Consider the following 26905-nt stretch of genomic DNA (forward strand, 5'->3'; position numbering starts at 1 on the left):
GCATGGGTATGGCATCTCTCAAAGTGTCTTCAGCAAGGCTAGCTACAACAGGCAAATAAAGTGGGGTGTAAGAGACAGCCTTGCAAAAAAGTGAAAAAATAAGGACTGTAGAAAATGTGCTAAGCCACTAAAAATGGAGAAACGATGGGGCAGAAAAGCTACAAACCTTCCCGAAGAAGGATCCTGTGAGAAAAGTAGCAATAAAACAAGGAGACTATTCATGAGGATAATAAAGCCAGAGCATTAGGAGATGAAAGTTTCAGGTTGTAGGGAATGGAGGTTCACAAATGCCTCCAAACATGCCATGTATGTTGTGTTTTTTTCTAACCGTTTTGATTTAATGTTAGCTCTTACCAGGGTGAATAAGCTAAAATATAAGGAAGCTACTTACAAAAGACAGCAGAATTTCTGAATCAAATTAATTCAACTCAATCAGTATATTCTGAGTACCTAACTTTCAATGTCATTAAAGACTCTAAATAGCAGACATGGAAACGCAAATTCAAATATATCATTACATAATAAGAATTTTAAAAACCCCAACAACCCACCCCTAGTAAACAGAACTAAATGACTAAGATTAAAATGGATTCTCTGGTTTTCTTCCTTTTTAAAAAAATTATAAGTTTTAAAATATAAATAAAAAGCATGTGTGTTTTTTTTGGTTTTTGAGACAAGGTCTTGCTCTGTTGCCCAGGCTGGAGTGCAGTGGTGTGATCTCAGCTCACTGAAGCCTCAATCTCCCAGACTTAAGCAATCCTCCAGCCTAAGCCTCCCAAGCAGCTGGCACTAACAGGCATGAACCATCAGACCCAGCTAATTTTGTTATTTTTAGTAGAGATGAGGTTTTGTCATGCTGGCCACGCTGGTCTTGAACTCCTGGACTCAAAGATCTGCCCACCTCAGCCTCCTAAAGATTTGTAAACTACACATCAAATGAAATAACTTTTTACAATGTCACAAATATTGTTAGAATGTTATTTCAGTGTTCTGTGTAGACATCTTTAATGACACGAATTTTACACTGCTAAGTATAACTCCTACCAAAATCCTTCTCTTTATTTTCCTATAGCAGAAAGACAGTAAATGATATGCATTGGTATTTTCAAAATTAAATTACTTCAGTAGTCATGCTGTGTGTCCACACATTTAAAGAATTTTTCACGACTTCAGTAATGCTACTGTTGGTTAGCACATAGTGTGCAGGCATAGCTAAGAGGGCTATTTACTGGCTACCTTTTCATTTGCCTCAAACATTTGCACTCCTGGCTCTATTCGTGACTATTTCTGCCTGAAAAGCAGACTGACGGATTTCCTCACACTTTGTTGCTCACAAGTGCCCCGTGTTTTGCTCACGATGTATCAGTTTTTCTTAGTTTTTCAGTGTATTTTCAGACTTTTGGAAATGTACTGAGGAAGGAAGGCCTTGCAGCTGGTAGATTTATCACTGTGGGTCTTGCTCAGGAGCCAGATGTGACACTGTAGTAGGTTCTAGTCTATGGCCACAGAAGTGGGAGGTTATTGATCCACCACTATTCTGTACACTTTATTTTTTATTTGATTTTATTTTTTGAGACAGAGTTCCAGGCTGAAGTGAAGTAGTATGATCACGGCTTACTGCAACCTGGACCTCCAGGACTCAAGCGATCCTCCCTGTTCTTTCCCCTGAGTAGCTGGGTATACACTTTAATCAGGCTTAGCACAACCTACTGTCTTTTAAACAAATTGGTTTTCTCTGTGCCATATCTTAAAATTTGGTTTTGCCAAGGGAAAAATGTCAGCATGAATTGTTATCTATTACAGGGATGGAGCAGGGAGAGGGGTGGCTGAGATCCTAGTGTACATCAATTCATAGGATAATAGTATTTATAGCTAAAGAGGATGAATAAGAAATTTTGTACTTTTGAAGGCCATGCACGGTGGCTCAGGCCTGTAATTCCAGCACTTTATGAGCCTGAGGCAGAAGGACTGCTTGAGGCCAGGAGTTTGAGACCAGCCTGGGTAACAGAGCAAGACTCCATCTCTACAAAAAAAAAATTTTTTTAATTAGCTAGGCATGGTAGTACACACCTGTAGTCTCAGCTACTCAGGAGGCTGAGGCAGGAGGACCACTTGAACCCAGGATGTTGAAGCTGCAGTGAGCTATGATCACCCTACTGTATTCCAGCCTGGGTGGAAGACCAAGATCCTGTCTCCAAAAAAAAAAGCCATGTATTTTTCCTTACAAATCAAGATTTACTTAAGGCTGATGATCCATACTGACTAAGTAAACTGATTTTTGACCAGTTACTAGATTCTGAGAGTTAGAGGCAGGAAGGATGAACAGACAAGAATGGTCCACAGAAGCAAGGGAGCAGGATGTTGCGAAGGAAGACCTACTCTGTAAAATACTACAGAGAGAGCATTAACTCAGGCCTGAAAGCCTTCCACTGGATTTGATGACTGTTGGGAGTCGAAAGCGCAGGGCAGAAGTAGTAATCAGTGACCTCAGAGAAAGTCATTTCAGTAGAAGGATACAGGGAAAAGTCAGACTGCACTGCACTGAGGTAAGAGGAGAAGGCAAATGCAAACAGCTTCTAAGAAGCTAGCTGTGAGGGGAAGAAGAGAAATAGGGCAGTAGCTTGAATAGGATGAAAAGCAGAGAAAGATCTGGTTTATTTGTTTTCAAGAAACCTGGAATGTAAGCAAGTATAGAAGGTGACAGGTCTCAGCCCAGAAAAAAGCTACAGAGCTGTATCTAGAACTACCTATTCTTTATCTCTGTTGAACTGTCACAAAACCAGTTCAAAGTCCGAAAGTTCAAAACTGAATTCATTGCCTTTCTTCTAAAACTTCCTATTCTTTCTGTACTCCTCATTTTTGTAACAGGATCTGGCTATGGACCCACAGGAAGAACGTGAATCTTCTTAGACTCCTCTCTTACCTGCCCCATCCTATCCTTTAGCCATAACTGACTGTTTCTTTAATGTATCACTCCATTTCTCACCCAAGAGGTAAACACCTACTTATCTTTCAATATTCTACTCAAAAAAAAAAAATAAAGAGACTCAGCATACTCTTTTTTTATGAAGGCTTTTCTGAATATGTCTCTTCACCTTAACAAATTTAACCATCTCTTTCTTTACAATTCTAAGGCCTCCTAAAAGGTCCTGCAGACAACTTATTTTTCCAAGCAAGCACAAAAGCAATCAACTGCCATCTGTTACCTACCATCTACAAAATAACATGTTATTTTTAAAAATTTATACCAAAATACCATAGTTTCAGATTAAAAGACAATTGTTCTGGCCAGGCGCAATGGCTCACTCACGCTTGAAATCCCAGCACTTTGGGAGGCCGAGACAGGTGGATCATCTGAAGTTAGGAGTTTGAGACCAGCCTGGTCAACATGGTGAAACCCTATCTCTACTAAAAATACAAAAATTAGCTGGGAGTGGTGGTGCACACCTATAATCTCAGTAACTCGGGAGGCTGAGACAGGAGAATCACTTGAACCCAGAAGGCAAAGGTTGATTGTGCCATTGCACTCCAGTCTGGATGACAGAAGAAGACTGTCTCAAAAAAAAAAAAAAAAAAAAAAGGCAATTGTTCTTCAAAAGGTTAGCAACCTTAGATTAACTGTATTTAGACATAACACATCATTTCTCACTTGACTACAGACCAATAAAAAAGGCACAGTGTCCTAACAGACTTCACCATTAACACCTGTAATACTTCATTCTGCTCCTTCATACATACATCTACCTTTGTTTACTAGGTGATAAATTCTTCGGATGTAAAGTGTTTCAATTCTTAATCTTTGTATCTGTAATACACAGTATAGCCCCTGGAACAAAATAGTTGCTTAATAAATGTTTGTTAAAAGACTAATGAAGGGAAAGAAATAGAGAAAGAAAATAAAAGGGCTAAAAAAAAAAAAAAAAAGAAAAAAGGAGCATAAGCAATGAGAGAAAATCTTTGGAAAGTAGCTACAAACTTGTAATTGAAGCTGAAGATGGATTAGTGATCTCTAAGCCAAAAGGATTCTTGACTTGTCTCATTTGCTTTTTGAAAACTCTTGTGCTGAAGTGGGTCTCTTCCGAATTTCTCAGAATTACTGGAACATCCCAACCAAACCTAAAAAAAGGTAAAAAATATTATTTTAACAAATGTTGAAACTGTTGTGCTTCATTAGCTATTCCTTCCAGCATTGTGTCAGAAAAAGAGGTTAAATCTCTCAATTTACATTATTTTATGAAATTAATCTAGAACTAAGGGAGATTAGAGATCCCACCCAGCGGCAAAATGGTTGGCCCGCTGTGTCAACCAACTGCACATCACAAATATTTGGGGACAGGGGGAAGAATAAAAAAATAGCAATAACAAATAATACAAATTCAAAACCAATACAGTATAACAACTACACAGCATTCACACTGTATTAGGTATAGGTAATCTAGAGATTATTTAAAGTATACAGAAGGATGTGTGTAGGTTATATGCAAATACTATGTAATTTGTGTACTGGCTCATGCCTATAATCCTAGAATATGGGGGGGTGTGGATCCTAGAATCAATCCTCCTCTGATATCAAGGAAGGACTATGTATTGTTCAGCTGGCTGAATCAACATATTCTTGAAAACAAAGAGTTCTATTGTTAATACTTTTGATAACACCGAAGGAATATGGAGATTATAAATTATACTTAATACAACAGCAAACACATGATGAACTTAATGAATATTTTTAAATGTGAAAAACAAATATGATTTATGGGACAACAGAACTGTTTTTTTTTTTTTTTTGGAGTTGGAGTTTCACTCTTGCTGCCCAGGCTGGAGTGCAATGGCGTGATCTCGGCTCACTGCAACCTCCACCTCCTGGAATTACAGGCGCACGTCCCCCATGCCCAGCTAATTTTTGTATTTTTAGTAGAGAGGGGGTTTCGCCATGTGGACCAGGTTGGTCTCAAACTTCTGACCTCGGATGATCTGCCTGCCTCAGCCTCCCAAAGTGCTGGGATTACAGGCATGAGCCACCACGCCTGGCTGAGACAACAGAACTTTTAAAACACCAACTACAGTTCTTCATTTATAATATATCTTCTATTTTTAAATTTCATGTAAAAATGTAGACTCTGACAATGCACACAGAACAGAATTAAAAGGAAAAGGGGGCTAAACTCAATTCTTAGTAAAATTAAAGAACAGCTAGTTTACTCAATTTACATAAAATAATTTAAAATTAACATATACCAGTTAAACTTGGAGACTTCAGCTTAAGATGGCACAGTCAGGGTCCTATTTGACGTACTCCCTTCTCTCCAAACATGCATCAGTGATAGATTAAAAAATAAAAAAGACCCCACAGATGCCTGAGTCCCATATGCTTTAAAAAACAAAACAAAAACCCCGCTGAAATGAGTAAACAAACTCTGGCATATTTAAACAAAAGAATAGAAGTACCCAGCATTGAAAAGGAAATAACTGATTGCTACCCCCAAATGGATACATCCGATTCAAAAGAAGCCTTATGCGAAAGAATACATGCTATATGATTCTCTAATATGAAATTCTAGAGCAGGCACAACAAATCTATGGTAGAAATAAAAATGAGAACAATAGCTGCTTCTGGGAGTACAGGAGTGGGAAGTAACTTTCCCTGACTGGGAAAGAGCATAAGAAAATTGATGGGAATACTCAGTATCTTGACAGAGGCTTAAGTTTTATAGGTGATGTGTTTGATAACATTTGGTAAATGTTTCACTTAAGATTTGTATATCTTACATGTAACTGTTACTTCAAAACAACTATAAATGAAAACAAATATCGAACTCTAGTCAGTAATACGTAACATTTTAGAACTTACAGTGAAGTTCTAATAAGATAGACCAATGTGTGGATAAAAGAGTGGATTAATGTGGACAGATATGTAATAAAGCAATTACAGTAAAATGCTGATGGTAGAATCTAAGTGATGGGCAAATGTGTGCTCACTGTATAATTTTTTCTAGTATTCCGTATGTTTGAAAATTTTTATAATAAAATGCTGGGAAAAAGTCATACCTGGGTTTAAAGGCAAATACCTTTACGGATCTAAAAAAGGAAAGAAACATAAAGGAATGAGTAAGGCTATGCCATGGTTTCATGGTTCTCGGTCTGGCAGCAGACAGTGTTAACCAAGCCTTCATGTATTAAGGAGACCAGTATAGGCAGTCCACTCCAGAAAAGGGCTGGAGCCAGATTCATAACTTGGAACCAGGAGCTGGATTAGGTCAGTATCAACACAGGCAGGCAGAACTGTCGTTTAAGACTTGGTCCTAGGCTGGGTGCACTGGCTCATGCTTATAATCCCAGAACTTTGGGAGGCTAAGGAGGGAGGAATGCTTGAGCCCAGGAGTGTGACACTAGCCGGTGCAACAACAGCGAGACCCCCATCTCTACAAAAAAATAGAAAATTAGCCAAGATATGGTGGTGTATATCTGTGGTCCTGGCTACTTGGGAGGCTGAGGTGGAAGGATCACTTGAGCCTGAGAGGTCAACACTGCAGTAAGGAGAGATTGTGCTACTGCCCTCCAGCCTGGGCAACACAGAGAGATCCTGTCTTAAAAAAAGAACAAACAAACAAACAAACAAACAAAAAGGGCAGGCATGTTGGCTCACGCCTGTAATCCTAGCACTTTGGGAGGCTGTGGAGGGTGAATCACCTGAGGTTGGGAGTTCAAGACCAGCCTGACCAACAAGGAGAAACCCTGTATCTACTAAAAACACAAAAAATTAGCCAGGCATGGTGGCACATGCCTGTAATCCCAGCTACCCGGGAGGCTGAGGCAGGAGCATTGCTTGAATCTCAGAGGTGGAGGTTGCAGTGAGCCAAGATCATGCCATTACACTCCAGCTTGGGCAACAAGAATTAAAGTCTATCTCAAAAAAAACAAAACCAAACAAAACACTTAGTCCTAGACTAGAGGTCTAGGAATCTGGGCATAAATAACTACAAAATGTTTTTGCAATCTATACATCTGACAAAGGTCTAATATCCAGACTCTATAAGGAACTTAAACAAATTTACAAGAAAAAAAAATCCATTAAAATGTGGGCACAGGACATGAACAGATGCTTCTCAAAAGAAGACATTCATGCAGCCAACAAACATATAAAAAACAGCTCAACATCACTGATATCAGAGAAATGCAAATCAAAACCACAATGAGAGATACAATCTCACGCCAATCAGAATGGCAATTATTAAAATATCCAGAAACAACAGATGACGGCAAAGTTGTGAAGAAAAGAAACACTTTTGCACTGTTGGTGGGAGATCTAGAGGCAGAAATACAATTTGACCCAGCAATCCCATTACTGAGTCCTATTACTGAGTAATCCTATTACTGAGTATATACCCAAAGGAATATAAATCATTCTATTATAAAGATAGATGCATGCATACGTTCATTCCAGCACTATTCACAACAGCAAAGACATGGAATCAATCCAAATGCCCATCAGTGAGAGACTAGATAAAGAAAATGTGGTACATATATACCACGGAATACTATGCTGCCATAAAAAGGAACGAGATCACGTCCTTTGCAGGAACACAGATGAAGCTGGAAGCCGTTATCCTCAGCAAAGTAACACAGGAACAGAAAACCAAACGTTACATGTTCTCATTTATAAGTAGAAGCTGAACAGTGAGAACACATGGACACATGGGGGAGAAATAACACAGAGTAGGGCCTGTCAGGGTGGGAGTTGGATAAGGAACAGCATCAGGAAGAATAGCTCATGGATACTGGGCTGAATACCAAGGTGACTGGTTGATCTGTGCAGCAAACCACCATGGCATGCATTAACCTATATGTAACCAACCTGCACATCCTGCACATGCAACCCAGAACTTAAAAGTTTTTTTTTTTGTTTTTGTTTTGTTTTTGTTTTTTTGAGACGGAGTTTCACTTTTTTGTTACCCAGGCTGGAGTGCAATGGCACGCTCTTGGCTCATCGCAACCTCCTCCTCTTGGGTTCAAGCAATTCTCCTGCCTCAGCCTCCCGAGTAGCTGGGATTACAGGCACGTGCCACCATGCCCAGCTATTTTTTTATATTTTTAGTAGAGACGGGGTTTCACCACGTTGACCAGGATGGTCTCGATCTCTTGACCTCGTGATCCACCCGCCTCGGCCTCTCAAAGTGCTGGGATTACAGGCTTGAGCCACCGCGCCCGGCCCAGAACTTAAAAGTTAAAGGAAAAATATAAAAATAAAAATAAAATATTCAACTAATAATAACAACTGTAAAGTGGATAAACAGTGAGGATGAGAAAAAAGGAGAAAAATAACAAAACAAAAGAAATCTACCAAAATTTAGGTTGAAAACTAAAGTTTCAAAACACACAAACGTAACACTGAGAGATAACCAATAAAATTAACAAATGAAATAAAAGTTCACTTTTGATGAATCTGATTTTATAAAAGAGGTAAGGCTGCTCTGGTCCTGCCTAACAAAGCTGAAAAGCAAGACTCTAACAGACTGAACTATTTCTGAGTAACTTAACTGTGACCCAGAATAAAGCCCAAGAATATTTATAGGAATACAAAAATATCCAGCACCTAATAAGGTAAAATTCACAATGTACTGCATCTGATAAAAAAAAAAATTAACAGGCATACAAAGAAGCAGGAAAATATTACCCACAATGAGGAGAAAAACTCTATTAAAATAGATCCAGAAATCATACAGATACTTGAATTAGTAGACAAGAATATAAAAATAGCTCTCAGAACTATATTCCATATGTTTAAGAAGAAAAGTAATGACTGCACATATGATATAGAGGCATGGAAGATATTTAAAAGTTCTGAATCAATTTTTAGAGATGAAAAACATAACGTTTTAGATAAAAAAATATAGTAGATGAGATTAACACCAGATTAGATACTGCACAATAAAAGATCAGTAATCTTGAAGACAACATAATAGAAAGTACTGAAAATGAGACACAGAAAGGAAAAAGACTGAACAAAAAATTAATAAAGCATCAGTAAGACAAGGGACAATTTTTAAGCAGTCATGTAACTGAAGTCTGAACCTATCGCTCAAGTTTGCAGAGGACAGATAAAGTATTTGAACACATAATGACTAAAACCTTCCCCAAAATATTGAAAACCATAAAAACCTACAGACCCAAGAATGTCAATGAGCTCCAAGTACAAGAAACAAAGAAAATTACCTAAGGCAAATAATAATCAAATTGCTTAAAACCAGTAATAAAGAGAAAATACTAAGAAAAAGAAAAAAGATACACTACAGTTGCTAAAGAAAAAAGATACACTACACACAGAGAAACAAAGATAAAAATGAGAGTAGCTTTTTAATATTAGTAAGAAATAATGAAAGGCAGACTATCTTTAAAGAACTAAAAGGAAAAAAAATCTTATCTATCAAGGCTGGGCACAGTGGCTCATGCCTATAATTCCAGCACTTTGGGAGGCCGAGGTGGGAAGGAGGGCAGACTGCCTGAGCTCAGGAGTTCAAGACCAGTCTGGCTAACATGGCAAAACCCTGTCTCTACTAAAGATACAAAAATTAGCTGGGCGTGGTGGCATGCTCCTATAATCCCAGCTAGTTAGGAGGCCGAGGCACCAGAGTCCCTTGAACCTAGAAGGCAGAGGTTCCAGTGGGCCAAGATTATGCCACTGCACTCAAATCTGAGTAACAGAGCGAGACTGTCTGGAAAAAAAAAAAAAAGAAAAAAAAGAAAGAAAAAAAATCTTGTTAATCTAGAATTCTATACCTCTGTTTTTCCAAAGCAAAATAAAGATTTTTCAAACATAACAAAAGCTAAAAGAATTCATCACAAATAGACTTGCACAACAAGAAAAATTAAAGTATGCCTTGGGAAAAAGAAAGATGATACCAAAAAAAAAAAAATCTGGATTGATACAAAGAAATAAATAGCAGTGAAATGGTAACTCCCTCAGGAATTGATGCTTTTCCTATATCTCTTTAAAACATTACTTGAAGGTAGATAGTGATAAGTCAGAGGTGTATTATAAACTTTAAAGGAACAACTAAAAAAAGTTATTGCTAATAAACCAACAAAGAAGATAAAATAAAATCACATAAATTATTTAACTAATGCAAATGAGGGCTGAACAAAAGGGAAAAAGAAAAAAAAGACAAGTAAAATAAAAGAGGGAAAAAGAAACAAAGAATAGACAAAACAAACAAAAAATGAATACCAAGATGGTGGAATTAAATCTAACCACATCAATAATCACATTAAATGCAAATGTTTTAAACTCCCTAATTAAAAGGCAAAGATTGTTGGATTGGATAAAAACATAAGACCCAGCTATATTGTACATACAAGCAACCCACTTGAAATAAAAAGACAAAAATAATTTACAAGTAAAAGGATGAAAAAAGATGTATCTGCTAACACTAATCAAAAGAAAGCTGAAGTGGGTACATCAATACTAGACAAAGTAGATCTCAGAGCAAAGACTATTATCAGGATCAAAGAGGTCCATTTCATAGTGATAAACGGGTCAATTCATCATGCAGACAAAATATTCCTAAATGTCGATGTACCTATTGATAGAACATCAAAATATAAAGCAAAAACTGATACAACTGCCAAGAGAAACAGACAAATCTACAATTATAGTCAGAAATTCTAATAATCCCCACCACTTCAATAATTGGCAGGTTCAATATACAGAAAATCATTAAGAACATCAAAAACTTGAATAACACTATCAACCAATTTGACTTAATGGACACTTGTAAAGCATCTCACCCAGCAATAGCAGAATATATATTATTTTTAAGTGCACTAGGACATTTACCAAAAGAGAGAATATATTTGGTTTATAAAACAAGTCTCAATAAATTTACAAGATGTCAAATCATAAAAAAAGTATGTTCTCTCACAATGGAATCAAATTATAAATCAATAAGAGATATCTTTTAAATTTCCAAATATTTGGAAATTAAGGCCGGGCGCGGTGGCTCAAGCCTGTAATCCCAGCACTTTGGGAGGCCGAGGCGGGTGGATCACGAGGTCGAGAGATGGAGACCATCCTGGTCAACATGGTGAAACCCCGTCTCTACTAAAAATACAAAAAAATTAGCTGGGCATGGTGGCTCGTGCCTGTAATTCCAGCTACTCAGGAGGCTGAGGCAGGAGAATTGCCTGAACCCAGGAGGCGGAGGTTGCGGTGAGCCGAGATCGCGCCATTGCACTCCAGCCTGGGTAACAAGAGCGAAACTCTGTCTCAAAAAAAAAAAAAAAAAAAAAAAAAAAAAACAAATATTTGGAAATTAAATAACAAAATTCTAAATAACTTGGAGATCAGGGGAAAAAAAAGGGAATTATTTTAAATTATGACCTTAATAAAAATGAAGACATACGTGTCAGAATGTGTGGAATACTGATAAAGCAGTATTTACAGAGAAATTAAAAGGCACTAAACATTTCTGTTCCATCTCCTGGAACAGAAAACCAAATACGGCATGTTTTCATTTGTAAATGGGAGCTAAATGACGAAAACTCATGAACCCAAAGAAGGGAACAACAGACACTGGGATCTACCTGAGGATGGAGGTAGGGAGGAGGAAGAGAAGCAGAAAAGATAACAATTGGGGCCAGGAGTGGTGGCTCATGCCTGTAAACCCAAAACTTTCAAAGGCCAATGCAGGCAATCACCTGAGGTTGGGAGTTTGAAACCAGCCTGACCAACACGGGGAAACCCCGTCTCTACTAAAAATATAAAAAATTAGCAGGGCATGGTGGCACATGCCTGTAAGCCCAGCTACTCAGGTGGCTGAGGCAGGAGAATTGCTTGAACCCAGGAGGCTGAGGTTGCAGTGAGCTGAGATCACACCACTGCATTGTATCCTGGGCAACAAAAGCCAAACTGTCTCAAAAAAAAGATAACTATTAGGGAGGATTAATACTTGGGTGATGAAATGATCTGTACAACAAAACCATGACACGAGTTTACCTATGTAACAAACCTTTACATGTACCTCTAAACCTAAAATAAATGTTTAAAAACAAAAACAACAGAAATCTCAACCTTATAAAATACAGGCCACCAATGAGTCCAAGTTTCAGTGAACCAAACAAGTATGAGTTAACAATTTAGATGCAGAATTTCTTGAGAATATACCCAGATCAATCAATATGGTCTGATCTAGTGTTACATTCTGTTCTTTGGCTTAACAAATTTACAATCTATCCTCACATATACTCCCAGTATTCCACAGATATAAATTAGCAAAATTTTGCAATTCTTTTCAAGGACGAACTATTTCTTATCAGATCAGATTGTGTCCCTATACTACACAACATGCAGAGTTGCCTCAAGACAAGATAATAGAGGTAGGTCCTAAGTGTGGATAGCCCTTTGCAAAGCAACTGCCCTAGGTCAGGTTATTACAGGATGATCTTCAAGCAAGAAAAGGCTAATTTTCTCACACATGGAAAGTAAGCAGCTTCTGTCAACAATGGATGCTCAGAGTGACTGGAGTTTTTTTTCAAGATTCTCAACTCTGTCCATGTCTACCTAGATTGTCCCCATTCCAAGTCTTAGGGTTCCACTTCTTTCCAATAAATATTCTACATGAGACACCGACAAAAGCCAGATAATTCTATTACTAGTGTAATTAAAACTGTGTTTAGGCACCCGCCACCACGCCCAGCTAATTTTTGTATTTTTAGGAGAGATGGGGTTTTACTATGTTGGTCAGGCTGGTCTTGAACTCCTGACCTCAAAGATCTGCCCGCCCTGGCCTCCCAAAGTGCTGGGATTACAGGCAGCGAGCCAAGACTGCACCACCGCTCCAGCCTGGGCAACAGAACAACTCTGTCTCAAAACAAAATAATAAAATAAAACTGTGTTCAATTTTTAGCAAGACTAAATGAAGTGGCTCAGAGCCACAGAAACTTTCTGATTCTCTAAGAATTGACCAAACAGTTTGAAGATCTGATTTTGTCATTTTCTTTCTGTTAGTGCTCCAGGGAACACAGAAGCCCCCATCTCACTTCTCCCTCAGTCCCTGTAGTCACCATTACTGCCATAACAGGCAAGCCCTTTAGCCACTTGGTCCTCCAGCACACTGCTTCAGAAATAATTTTATCACAACCAATCAAATATAATAATTTGATTGTGATGCCACTATATGCAGTGGGTTACTAGATTATTTCCCACTGGCAAAGAGCTAAAGAAATTACCAAATCGACCCCCAAATTCTATCTTTGAAAGTTTTCTCACCAGAATTTCATTCTTAGTGACAATTTATCAGTCGCAGTCCATGCAGGAGTCTGAAACTGCATCCGTTATTTTAACAAAGAGATTTTATTTTTTAAGTTATCAGCATCAATAAAGAGAAATTTTAATATGAATAATGTTAACCGTATGTTGAAGAACTTAAAAAGACAAACAGAGGACACGGAGTCGCTACTTATTTGATAAGAAGTAGCAACAGCAGGAAGCAGCTATCACTCCTAGGACAAGAGAGCAGAGAAAAGAGAATAAAGAAAATTACGGGCCGGGCGCAGTGGCTCAAGCCTGTAATCCCAGCACTTTGGGAGGCCGAGGCGGGTGGATCATAAGGTCGAGAGATCAAGACCAACCTGGTCAACATGGTGAAACACCGTCTCTACTAAAAATACAAAAAAAAATTAGCTGGGCATGGTGGTGCGTGCCTATAATCCCAGCTACTCAGGAAGCTGAGGCAGGAGAATTGCCTGAACCCAGGAGGCGGAGGTTGCGGTGAGCCGAGATCGCGCCATTGCACTCAAGCCTGAGTAACAAGAGCGAAACTCCGTCTCAAAAAAAAAAAAGAAAAAGAAAATTACGTAGTTTAGAACTTTGGAGAAGAGACTACGGAGCTCAGGACTCAGATCTGAGGAAAGGATACTGGTAGCTTTAAGGGAGTGCATAACGCTGATTCTAGCACAGAGTAGGGAAGCATAAACTGGAATAAGTGGGACCAACTATTAATGCCAAGTGAAAAACAAAAAAGAAACCAACAGAAAGCAGCAAGTCTCTTCATCCCTTCCAGCCTTCCAGTCTCCCTCCCTTGTTGGCAAAGCCCAATAGGTAGTCAGCTTGCAAAGAAGAAATGTAGTTTAGAGTTTTGCCCTAGATTCGCAAGGCAGAGGGTGGTATGAAGCTGAGGTCAACAGCTTAATAAACTGCAGTCAAGAGGAGGCTGGGAGTACTTACTGAGTCATGGTCCCTGATTATTTGAAATTGTTAAAGGGTGTAAATGGCCTTTTGGGTGTCTTTGTGCTTAGCGCCTGGCAGAAGCTATCAGAGCGCACAGAAACTGTCACATGGTGAACTATACTTCCAGCTGCATGCCTCTTTGCTATTGCTATTGGGATTCCAATAATCAGATGCTCCTGTTCTTTCTCGACTACCACACAGTGCAGGTGGACATGGTAAACAGTGGAAAGAAGCAAATGGTGAAAAACTCAGAGTAGTACTAAGGGGAAAACCATGACAGCGAAAACACATGACCGATAGGGATGGTATTATGGGAAGTTAAAACAAAACAAAACAATGAGAAGGGTGAAAAACATGTGTATTAACTAGTTTGCCCTTCTGACTGAGGTACTATTAGAAAGATGTTTTTATGAGATCTACATGGTATCCCAGTTTTCACCATTTCTAGTCCATAAATATGTGGCCTTGACTTAAGTTTGCAAATAAACATAGTAAAAAGCTTATCTACAGGGGCAAAGCTAACTCGGAGAGAATGGCTGGGTTAGGCTCAAGGTCACTGGTTAGATCTAAATCAGGATGAAAGTGACTGGCATTTAAATGGTCTTCTGGTCTCAGCAGTGCTTAGCCCGGACTTCCAAACATTCTACAACTCCATGGGCTTCCACTCTTGTAAGAGTCTTACCCAAATGGGGTGATTTGGCAGTTATTAAAATTTCAAACCAAGTCTTAAAGCTGGCAGAGCCAGGATTTGAAACTGTCTGACTCCAAAGTCTGTCTGTTAACCACTACAAACATAAGGCTCCTGCCTACCCTCTTCCCAATACTAAAGATTGGTATCTAAGATATCTAATTAGTTGGCCTGCTTAAAATAAAAATTAAAGCACATAAGGCAATTATCAACTAGTTACTATTTTCCTTAGTGGAGGAAAATTATGTTTCATTAAGAGAATAACACTAACATTATAGTCATTTAAAAATCTTGTGTTAAGACTGCTTTTCTCACATAGACAACACCTTCCTAATTCCAATGACAAACTTTCATGTAATGAACAATAGCAATAAAGTCTGATGGGTCAATAACCAATTGTGTAAGATTGGTCTTTGTTTTCCAATCTTATTCTCACATACAAGTAATTTGTATTTCCAATCCTCACCCACAAACAAGGCAAGGAATTCTAGGCTCTATTGCTAGTAGGGTGAGGGACAATGTGGAAATGTCAAAACTTCGGTCACTTGCTAAAGATGGCATATATTTTCGTAAACTGACAAGGGTCCGTGTTCTTAAGGGCAATCAAATATAGGCAACCAAAGGCTATTTTAAAACTCGTTTTCCACAGCCTTCTTTATTCACTAACATGTTCTCCTCTGCCCCTCTGCTCATGCCCAGCCTGCTTTTTCTGAAATGCCTCTTCTTCCCTACTATTTACATTTGACTCCATTTATTTTTCAAAATACTCATTCTCCGAAATCCAGCTCATGTCTGTCTCTTCAACAGAGTCTTCTCTGACCTCTTCAGACTATGGCTGTTATCCACTTAGAATTGCTGTTTGATCTTTTTGTAACTATTATCTTCTCAAAGGGACTCTGGAGGCTGTGGCCTAGAAAAACTGCTGTGGGCTAGTAACACGGTTTCAACTCGGTATTATTTACAAGGCTTGTCTAAACATGATACAACAGCATCTCAAGTAAGAAACTGAACCGCTAGACTGGAAGAATTGCTCAGCGGTTATCTAACAGTCCATTCTCCTTGTATCCAATAGGCAACTGTCCTGTTTTCAGTGTAACTTATTTCCAAGGTCTCTTCCAGCTCTAAAATTATGACTTTACAATTCTGTCGACTTAAACAGTACTTCAAAAGGTGTGGAATCTACATAGAAACCATTAAACTCTCAAATGATAACAGTTCAGTTCCTAGTTACGCTGAAAGATCTGAGGCTAAGGGCTCCATTCAGGTCAGAATCACAACTAGGAACCTCGCTCACTCTCCACCCAGTCTGTGCACCGTAGCACAGCTGACTGAGTCATTCTAAACACACAGTAGGCCCGAATCCAGAACAGAAGCCAAACGGAGGGGCACTTTCTCCCAACACCGAGACCAAGCCCCTCCTGGCTGCTTTATCGCCTAGAAACAAAGCTGAGTAAAACACCCCAATCCGGTACCACCCCAAGGTGCCCCAAGCGACGCGGACCAAACGGTGATGCTGGGCAGTGACGCAGGTGCAGCGTCCACCTTATCTTCCTCCTAGAGAAAGTCGGAGTCCTAGGCACCGGGGGACACCGGATCCCCGACGTCCTCGGGCCCGCAACCCTCCGGCTCCTGCGCCCCCTGCAGTTCGTCGCGACCCCACGCCCGGAGTGTCCGCCCCTTCGTCTCTCACTCCTGGAACACTTACCATCCCAGTACCAGGCCGGTGGTCACGATGAAGCAGGTAAACACCACCGCGATGTAGAAAAGCGGCGAGTACTCATAGAGGGTCACCAGAAACACCGCAGCCATCAGGGTCTCGCTCCGGGCTGAACCCGGCTCCCGCCGCCGCGTAGCCCAGCCCAGCCCGGCCAGGCTAAAAGTCACTACGGTGCCCCGGAGCGGACAAACTTTGTAGATCCGCACTCGCCTGGGGTTCTCGTGAGCTAGACTTTAGGGCAGCCTCGCGGGCAGCAGGAGCCGGCGTACCAATCACGGCGCCGCCTGCAGGACCCGCCACGCCCCTCCCGCTCCCGTCCCGAGCTATTGGCTACGCAGACGTGGGGGACGACTCGCACCGCCCCCGACTCGAGGGATTGGTACCCAGCGGGCGTCTTAGACGCGGTGGCCCGGTGGTCGTTGCAGTTCTGCCGGCAAATTCTAAATAGACTTGAGGGCCAGTTCTGTCCCGGCCTTGGGTAATGCAGGCTTTCTGAAATCAGAGGGAGGCGGAGTCCGAAATCTACGTGCAGCGTTTCTAAATCCTGAAACCCTGCGCATTATGTCTTAGGCAAACTTGGAAGGAGGGGGAGGAGGAGGAGGGCGGGCATCTTGGGTTCTACAAAACGAAATAACCATAGGCACAGTGAAAATACGAAAAAGGAGTCTCTCCCACAAGCAATTTATATGAGACTTGTTAGCATTTTCAGATTGGACTTAGCCGTAGAGGAACATCAGCGTATCCAAGATTCTCTTAGAAATAAAACATCCGCTTCCTCCCATACCCTCCTCTTGTTCTTCTCTTCTTAGACTCCTCAAGTTAGAATTAGCCAAACATTGGAACCTGTATTCGTTTCCACTTTAAGAATAATTTAAAAAAAAAATTTTTTTTTTATCACGCGGAAGCTTTTTAAAAAGTACAGAAAGTAGCTAAATGCCCGCTCCCTCGTCTCAACCCCATGAGTCAGCTCCATCGAGGTGGCCTCCCTGAAAGTCTTTGATAACACTTCATTGACACTTCATTGCTTTGCATGTCATCCTAAAGCCACATCTATCTACATCACAGAATGGGGATATGTCGTCTTACTATTTGTAAGCAGCAACACACTCTGCTACAAATCAGAGTTTTGTTACTGAGGAAGAAAAAGAGGATGGACATTGGGATAGGTAACTGGTAGCCTCTGTCACCCTCCTAAGTCACCAATAAAATTTGTGCTTGAGAAAGATAAACTAAGTTTATCCTATGGCCTCACATATTCCTTGGCAAATGACCACATATTCTCTGGAGCAGCACTGTTTGAGAAACTTACTTCTACAAAACAGTTTTTAATTACTATATATCTGACTTGTGAAAGTATATAGTTTAATCAGCCCTCAATCGTTGGACAATTATTCATTGCTCTAAACAACACTGCAATGAACATCCCTACAGCTAAAGTATTTCCTTAGGATAAATTACTAAAGATGGAACTATGGTTAAAAAAAAAAAAAAGTACATTTTTAAAGACTTTGTAGAAATACTGCTCTCCAGAAATGTTGTACCAATTTGTATTCCCACTCTTTCATCCACAGTTTGCTATCGTTTGATATTGTTAGTTAACAAAAATATTAGCCAATCCGAAAGGCAGTTTTATTGCAACAACAACAACAACAACAACAACAATAATTTCTACAATGAAATGAAAATGTAGGAGGTTCCAAGTTAAAATGACATTAAACACATACATCAAATTTTTCTTCCTCAAGTTCACTAAAATTACAGTAAAGAGATTAAAATGTAAATCTACAAAACAAGAACAGGAAATATAAAATAGCAGCAACATATTGGGACGATGAATAAGGATAATTCACTAACCAATATATGAAAGCCAAATCTCAAACCAGCAGCGGAGAAAAGTGAGACCCAAACTGATTCACTTTGAAGAATTCTCAACAAGAGCAAGAACTAATACAAACTTAACTAGAGTCTTTATCATTTCCCACTGGGATATCTGCTATGGCCACTGAAACTTGTCTCTCTAGTTTCAGCACAGATTTTCCAATGTATTCTGCACACTGATAGTAAAAACGATTTTTCCACAGCACATACTTTACTCCATTGCCAAAAACCCTTGATTGTCTTGTTATATTTCGTTGAGGACAAAGTTCCCAAAGCCCTCGCGTGGCATACCCAGTTCTACATGACTCGACTTCTACTTTTCCCTCATTTACTCATTCAGAAAATGTTTATTGAGTGTCACATAAGTGTCAGACACTCTAGAAAGCAATTAGGGATACAATAATCATCAAAAAATGACACATCCCTGCTTTTATGGAGCTTAGTATCTCAGGGAAGAGATAAATGTTAACCAAAGAATCATGAACAAAATATAAAGGCAGAATTATGATACGTGTCGCTAAAAAAGAGAAATATGGGTAGCCAAGCATGGTGGCTCATGTTTGTAATCCTAGCACTTTGGGAGGCTGAGGCAGGCCAATCACTTGAAGCCAGGTGTTTGAGACCAGCCTGGGAAATATGGCAAAACGCTGTTTCTACGAAAAATACAAACATTAGCCAGCTGTGGTGGTGCATGCCTGTAGTCACAACCACTCAGGAGGCTCGAGAACCGCTTGAACCTGGGAGGTGGAGGTGAGTCTCCACTCACTGCATCACTGCACTCCAGCCTGGGTGACAAAGGGACACTCCATCTCAGAGAGAAAGAGACAGTACAGGCAGTTGTGAGAGCATATGATGGGGAAAATGAGGGGGATATAATGTAGAACAGGGAAACCTTCCTGGAAGAATGAATAGTTGAGAGAGAGGCAAAAGAACAGGAAGGGAGGAATAGCATTTAGCGCAAAAGCTACAGCACATGCAAAGGCCCTGAGGTGAGAACTGAAAGACTAGTGTGGCTAAAGCATAGTGAGTGAGAAGGAACAGCGTATGTGATGAAGATGGAGAGACAGGTAGGGCCCAGACCATACAGGAATCATGCCATTTTAACTACATAAATTTACACTAAGAACAATGAGAATCCACTGACAAGATCGAAGGGGGTATGTGTGACAATCTATTTGCATTTTGTAGCAATCACTTTGGCTATTGTATGCAAAACTAATTGGAAAGAGGCTGAGGCAGATACGAGTGAATATAGGGACGTTAATTAATAGATTCTTTCAAAAGGCCAGGCAAGAAATATTGCCACCTCTGATTAGCAAAGTCATCAGGAATTGCAGCAAAGTGAATTATTAATTGGAAATGATTTTATTTGTGAGTGACAGAAAATCAACAAAAATGGTATCTTAATGATCATAAAAGTGTATTTCTCTCTCAAGTGAAAGTCCAGAGGTAGGCAATACAGGGCCAATGTAGCGCTGCACAGTGCAAGGGACTCAGGCTTCTATTTCTCTCTACCATTTGCAGCTCCCATTCCTAAGATCACCTCATGATCCAAGATGGCTGCTTCAGCTCCAGCCATCAGGTTCATATTCCTGTTAGCAGGGAGGAGGAAAGGGAGGGAAAATGAGACACCATTTCTATTTAAGGATACTCTAGGGACACATCATACATCCAAATTCAGCATCATGCCCACATTTACCTGCAAGCGATGCTGGAAAACACAGTCTTTGTTCAAGATAGTCATGTGCTTGTCTACACTAGAGAGTCCTCTTACTTATAGATGGAGGAAAAAATTAAAAGAGAAGTAAGCGTCTCTGTCATAGAAGTATATAAGACAATGCTAGAATGGACATGGCATATGGGAGAGAGGCAGGAGTTGAGGTTTCTGGCTTCTTCCCCAAGAAGAATGGATTCTAAATCTCCAGTCTCTCACCATTCATCCTTGTTCCCCTTCCCTCATCCCCTCCTCCTTACAAACACTAATCTTAGCCCCACTGAATTACCAATCTTCTAAAACACACTAGAGATATTACAGACGCAGATTTTCAAGGCCTGAAGCTCATACTCTTTGGGTGACCCATTCCAAGAAGGTGGACATAAAATCGCAATGACAAAATTAAGCATAAGGCCATAAAAAAGGCCCAGGCAGACTTAAACTTCGTTCACACTAACATTTTAACCTGGACCTTTACTTTATCTATCACCAAGATTAAAAACTGTAAGATGCTGTGGATTATTAGGTATGTCCTGACTTCAGAGAAATTAAAATTTGGGGGTTGGGGAGGGGGAAGAGGACAGCAATCTTTAATTTAGTGAAATGAGCCATTTGCAGATCCCAGAATTGGCCGTGCATATTTCTTCCCTTATCTGGAAAGCGCTTCTTCTTTCCTCCCCATCCCTCTCCTGGCTAACTTTTAGTTACCTTTAAGGACTCCTTTCTGAAGCTCCCTTCTCCAGCAAGACTTCCTGTATGCTTCCAAACCCTTGTGGAGATGCCTCTTCCAGAGCAACCAGTATGTGACCGTATGGGGACCCTCCTATTTCTGGTGTGAGCCCCTGCTCACTCATGTATTTAGCCTGCTAGGTACCCAGCTCTCTGAGCACAGGAATGACACCTAATTAATCTTTGTGCGACCAGTACCTAGCAGATGTGGGGTAGTCACATTATTGAATTAATAAAGGAATGAAAGAAGCTTTTCTCCATGAGATTATTTGGAAGCACAAAGTATCTATATTAGGTTTTTATTTAAAAAAAAAAGTTTGGAGGCTGAGGCAGGAGAATTGCCTGAACCCAGGAGGCGGAGGTTGCGGTGAGTCGAGATCGCGCCATTGCACTCCAGCCTGGGTAACAAGAGCGAAACTCCGTCTCAAAAAAAAAAAAAAAGTTTAACTCTCAAATGAGCAGGAAGAATGGCAGTTCTTTATTATCTCTAACTGATCTAGTTTTGCTTGAAACCCCACCCCAGACCCAGCCTGGTGACTCATGCCTGTAATCCCAGCACTTTGGGAGGCCAAGGCAGGCAGATGGCTTGAGCCCAGGAATTGAGACCAGCATGAGTAACACAGTGGGACCCTGTCTCGATAAAAAATTTAAAAATTGGCCGGGCGCGGTGGCTCAAGCCTGTAATCCCAGCACTTTGGGAGGCCGAGGCGGGTGGATCACGACGTCAAGAGATCGAGACCATCCTGGTCAACATGGTGAAACCCCGTCTCTACTAAAAATACAAAAAAATAGCTGGGCATGGTGGCACGTGCCTGTAATCCCAGCTACTCAGGAGGCTGAGGCAGGAGAATTGCCTGAACCCAGGAGGCGGAGGTTGCGGTGAGCCGAGATCGCGCCATTGCACTCCAGCCTGGGTAACAAGAGCGAAACTTCGTCTCAAAAAAAAAAAAAAAAAAAAAAAAAAAAAAAAAAAAATTAAAAATTAACTGGGTGAGGCAGGAGGATTGCTTGAGCCAGTGAGGTTGAGGCTGCAGTGAGCTGTGATTATGCCACTGCACTCCAGCCTGGGTGACACAGAAAGACATTGTCTCAAAAAAAAAAAAGAAAAAGAAAACAGCAAGACCCTGACTCAAAAAGAAGAAAAAGAAAGAACCACCCCCACCCCCAGTAAGTATTAGACAGGGTAAAAAGAGAAGACAATGTGAGCTTAAATTTATCAATAAAAAGTATATTAGGCCAGGCATGGTGGCTCACGCCTGTAGTCCCAACACTTTGTGAGGCTGAGGTGGGCGGATCACCTGAGGTCAGGAGTTCGAGGCCAGCCTTGCCAACATGGTGAAACCCTGTCTCTACTAAAAATACAAAAATTAGGCTGGCTTGGTGGCGGGTGTCTGTGATCCCAGCAACTCAGGAGGCTGAGGCAGGAGAATTGCCTGAACCCAGGAGGTTGAGGTTGCCGTGAGCCAAGATTGTGTCACTGCACTCCAACCTGGCTGACAGAGCAAGACTCCGTCTAAAAACAAAAAAGTATCTTAGACTCTTCAAGTTTAATTGCTCCTTTTAGGAAGCTGGTCAGGTTCAAGAAAATTTTTAGTCTCTCCTCTCTCTTCTCTTGATTCTTCTGAAGTCAGTATCTGACTGTACAAGGTATTCACATGACCTGATGGTGGGGGTCAGGGAAATAAGACCTCAGCTCTGCATGACACCTGTAGGTCCTCACTAAGGTGAAGCAGGTTTAATCTGGCTTTTTGTGGTACCAGGCTAGCCCTCACTGCAGAGATCCAGGGTTCTAGTCATTTACCTGTGATTGTAAAACCCTCATAAATGATGGCTCCTTAGCTCTGCTAGTTCACCAGACTGCTCACCATCTCCAATGTTACTTACTGGGGGGAATAGGTAAACATGTAGATTCTTGCATATGTCACATGTGGGCTAGTGAGGACCAACAGTTGTCTCAGGACACCCAATCAGGCTACCTCTGCCACCAAACACCATTGCTCTAGCACCACAGTGCAGGTGGTGCGAAGCCAAATGCAAGGCCCCTCCTTTCCTAGAGGGAAAGTGGACTACCACCTCCAATCTCTTCAGTTTCTCCAGCACCTCACCTATTTGTTTTTTAATTTTGTAATTTTTTATTTTTGGAGATGAAGTCTTGTTCTGTTGCCCAGGCTGGTGTGCAGTGGTGCAGTCTCAGCTCACTGCAACCTCTGCCTCCCGGGTTCAAGAGATTCTCTTGCCTCAGCCTCCCAAGTAGCTGGGACTATAGACACCTGCCACCACACCCAGCTAATTTCTGTATTTTTGGTAGAAATGGGGTTTCACAACGCTGGGCATGCTAGTCTCAAATTCCTGACCTCAAGTGATCCACCTGCCTCAGTCTCCCAAAGTGCTGGGATTACAGGCATGAGGCACTGCCCTAGCCCCAATACCCCACGTATTTGGATGCTTTCACTACAATCACCCACCTACCCAATATTCCAGTCTGGAGGGAGGTGGAGACAAAACTGACTTTATTTTATTTTCTGAGACAGAGTCTCGCTGTTTCACCCAGGCTGGAGCACAATGATCATGGCTCACTGCAAGCCTCAACCTACTGGGCTCAAGCGATTCTCTTGCCTTGGCCTCTTATAGTGATGGGATTACAGCAGTGAGCTACCAAGCCTGGCCAAGTGACTTTATTTTAAATGCTGATCTGTCATGTAACTTCTGACTAACCCTGAGTCGAGAATGCCTTTAAAATATCTCATTGATGTATTGCTCTTTATGTAGAAACGTTGCTAGAAAAGACGGTCCCAGTCCAGATCCCAAGAGTAGGTTCTTGGATCTCGCATAGGAAAGATTTTGAGGCAAGTCAAAGAGAACAGTAAAATAAGCAAGTTTATTGGAAACTACCCTGTTACAAAGTAGGAGTCTTCAGCAGGAGAACAAACACTCCATCGTTTGCTAGTTCCTCTATACTTATAAGAAACTACAAGGAGCAATAATAAACTTGGAACATGCAGATATGCTGGCTAAAGGTAGGGGCTCTTGGTGTTACGGATGACCATTAATCCTTCATTGATGGTATCTTTAAGTAAAGTAGGCTGCACTCTTAAGACATCTGGACATTCTGAAGGCTTTGTGGGAGATGCTCTGTATGGTCATAAATGTTCTGCAATTATAAGTGATGGTCAGCTTGAGTTGTGGCTATTTTCAGACCAGAAGTATTAACCTTACAGGTGTCTTGTGAGTGCTTAGCTACCCACTCAAGATGGAGTCACTCTGGTCACGCTTTATTAAACCAGAGGCCTGGAAAGCAGGTGTTTCTCTAACAGGAACACCTATTCACTGTAAGTTTCCTCCAAAACAACCCGTGTTGCTGCAGAAATCATAGGCTCTGCTCTGACACCCATAGCCACCTACACATTCCTTCCAGAGCACATATACTCTTTTCCCAAGATACAAGCCCTGGGTCTGGGGTGTTGCAGTGCAGAGATCTAATTGTCTTGCAGCTGCCCAAGACAACATTTCTGTGTTTCCTTAATAAATCACACAAAACCAACAAACTGGATTTGTCTGGCTCCTTCGTTGGTCTCTCTGCTCCTTCAGACTTTAGGAGCTGCTTTGCATATATGGCCATTTCACCAAGGGGGAAGCCAGAATGGGCGGATATGGTCCGGCACTTGCTCTAGCCCTTTCTCCTCCCCACACTCCGGCAGATCCGAAGCAGAAGGCTTGCCTTCCTTCCCACTCAGCAGGTACTTTCTTCATATCATAGCCTCACTTTCCCTGCTGTATAATACGTTAAATACCACTCTTACTGTTGCCAAGGTCTCGATTTTGAAATGTTAACTGAACTTTAAAAATTTATAAAGGCTTTCTTTCTTGGTAGTGTCTGGCTTTTTCAAGATGACTGTGTTTCTTGAGATTCAAACATCTTATTTTAAAAGTCAAAAGCTGGTTTTTCTTTTTAATTTCTGACATCACAGTTCTATTTATTCTTTGATGCTGATAGATACTTCTGACTGACCAAGGAGAAGGCATCATAAAAGAAACGTGATTTTTTTTTTTTTTTTTTTTTGGAGACAGAGTCTCACTCTGTCACTCAGGCTGGAGTGTAGTAGTGTGATCTCGGGTCACTGCAACCTCCGCCTCTTGGGTTCAGGCGATTCTCCTGCCTTAGCCTCCCAAGTAGCTGGTACTACCAGTGCATGCCACCATGCCTGGCTAGTTTTTGTATTTTTAGTAGAGGTGGGGTTTCACCATGTTAGCCAGGCTGGTCTTGAACTCCGGATCTCAGGTGATCCACCCACCTTGGCCTCCCAAAGTGCTGGGATTATAGGTGTGAGCCACTGTGCCTGGCCGAGAAATGCAATAAACATTAACATGTTTTTGAAAGTTATAATCTCCCTTATATATTTCCTGGAGCTGCCAAACCTTTCATTCATATGGTCTTTCTATAGTCCACATTCTTTCCTGGAAGGTCAGAGTTATCTCAATTTGGAAATATCAATAGGTAGAAATATAAAAAGTGTCCTCACTTTGAGTTTGAAACTTGAGAAATTGGCAAATGGAACTCAAAGTACAATTTTGATATCAGCTCATCGATAACAGAAACTGTGAAAAATCTTACAGTACTTTGGCAGAACCTAACAGCGTCACTCTTTATAGCCCACTGAACTTCCAAGTCCCTGAACTTCTCCTGGTTTCACATGTTGGGCTTCTATTGTCTATACCTATGTAGTGATAGGAGGCTATCTGAAGCCTGCTCCAACTGAGCCGACGCTGATGATGAATGCGGTATTCAGTCTGTGACCCAAAGCTTAGGACATTCATCTAGAACAGTGGTTCTCAGCTGGGAGCGTTCCTCCCTGCCACTTCAACATTTGGCAATGTCTGGAGACATTTTTGTTTGTCACAACTAGGAAGTTGCTACTGGCCTCTCTAGTGGGTGGAGGCCAGGAATGCTGCTAAATATCCTACAATGCATAGCACAGCCTGCTCACAACAAAAAAATTATCCAATTATCCAATGTCAATATTGCTGAGGTTGAGAAACCCTGGTACAAAAAATTCTATTGGTTCTGGGCACTTCTCACCAAATCACTGTTTCCACCTTGGTCCAGGCTTGTCTTTTCCTGGGTTACCACAGTAGCCTCCTGAATAGTGCCCTTCTGCCTCTGCTCTCCACAGGCTATTCTTTTTCTTTTTAAAAAATACTTATTTAAGGCTGAGTGTGGGGTGGCTCATGCCTGTAATCCCAGCACTTTGGGATGCTGAGGTTGGTGGATCACAAGGTCAGGAGTTTGAAACCAACCTGGCCAATACAGTGAAACCTTGTCTCTACTAAAAATACAAAAATTAGCTGGGCATGGTGGCACGTGCCTGTAGTCTCAGCTAATCGGGAGGCTGAGGCAGGAGAATCGCTTGAACCAGGGAGGCAGAGGTTGCAGGGAGCCAAGATCGTGCCACAGCACTCTGGCCTGAGTGGCAAAGAAGACCCCCTCTCAAACAAAAAAGTATTTAAAATTTAATATTTCATTTATATACAGTAATGTTCACCATGTTCGCCGTGTACGGATATGAGTTTTTGCAGATGTATAGAGGTCATGTAACTGTAGTCACAATCAAGATACGGAAAGGCAGCTCAGTCTTCAAAGTCTCTGCTCTGCTGTGTGAGTCTGCTTCTCTGATTCAGCCTGCTTCAGTCAGAGTCAGACGGTAAAAGAGAAAAAAAAAATAACTAGAAAACTTGGTTGCCCTTCTGGTCATTCTAGAGGTTTTGACTTCCTATGGTGCAAGTCCTGAAGTTAAGGTCTAATATTTCGTACTACTTTTCAACTGGTGAAATTGGGAATGGCTTAACCTCAAGTCCTTTTCCCTACTCCGCTCCCATGGATAAAGTCCCCTAGCCAAACAGCCCTCCTTATCAGGACAGGCACAGTGCCTGCTTATCCGTGAGTAGTGGGTTTCAGTTCCC

General features: G+C 41.0%; 1 protein-coding gene across 1 annotated transcript in view; it reads right to left on the minus strand.

Moving 5' to 3' along the window:
- Positions 1–16806, minus strand: part of CGRRF1 (cell growth regulator with ring finger domain 1) — a 29166-nt gene extending 12360 nt beyond the window's left edge. The window contains exons 1-2 of the mRNA XM_003930513.3: positions 16615–16806; positions 3977–4116 (exon numbers count right to left, since the gene is read on the minus strand). Coding sequence (XP_003930562.1) covers positions 3977–4116; positions 16615–16718 — 244 coding nt within the window. The 5' untranslated portion in view covers positions 16719–16806. The remainder of the gene's footprint in view (positions 1–3976; positions 4117–16614) is intronic.
- Between the last annotated feature and the right edge of the window lie 10099 nt (positions 16807–26905).

Source organism: Saimiri boliviensis, chromosome 2 (assembly GCF_048565385.1).
Source record: "Saimiri boliviensis isolate mSaiBol1 chromosome 2, mSaiBol1.pri, whole genome shotgun sequence".
NCBI classification, from domain to species: Eukaryota; Metazoa; Chordata; class Mammalia; order Primates; family Cebidae; genus Saimiri; species Saimiri boliviensis.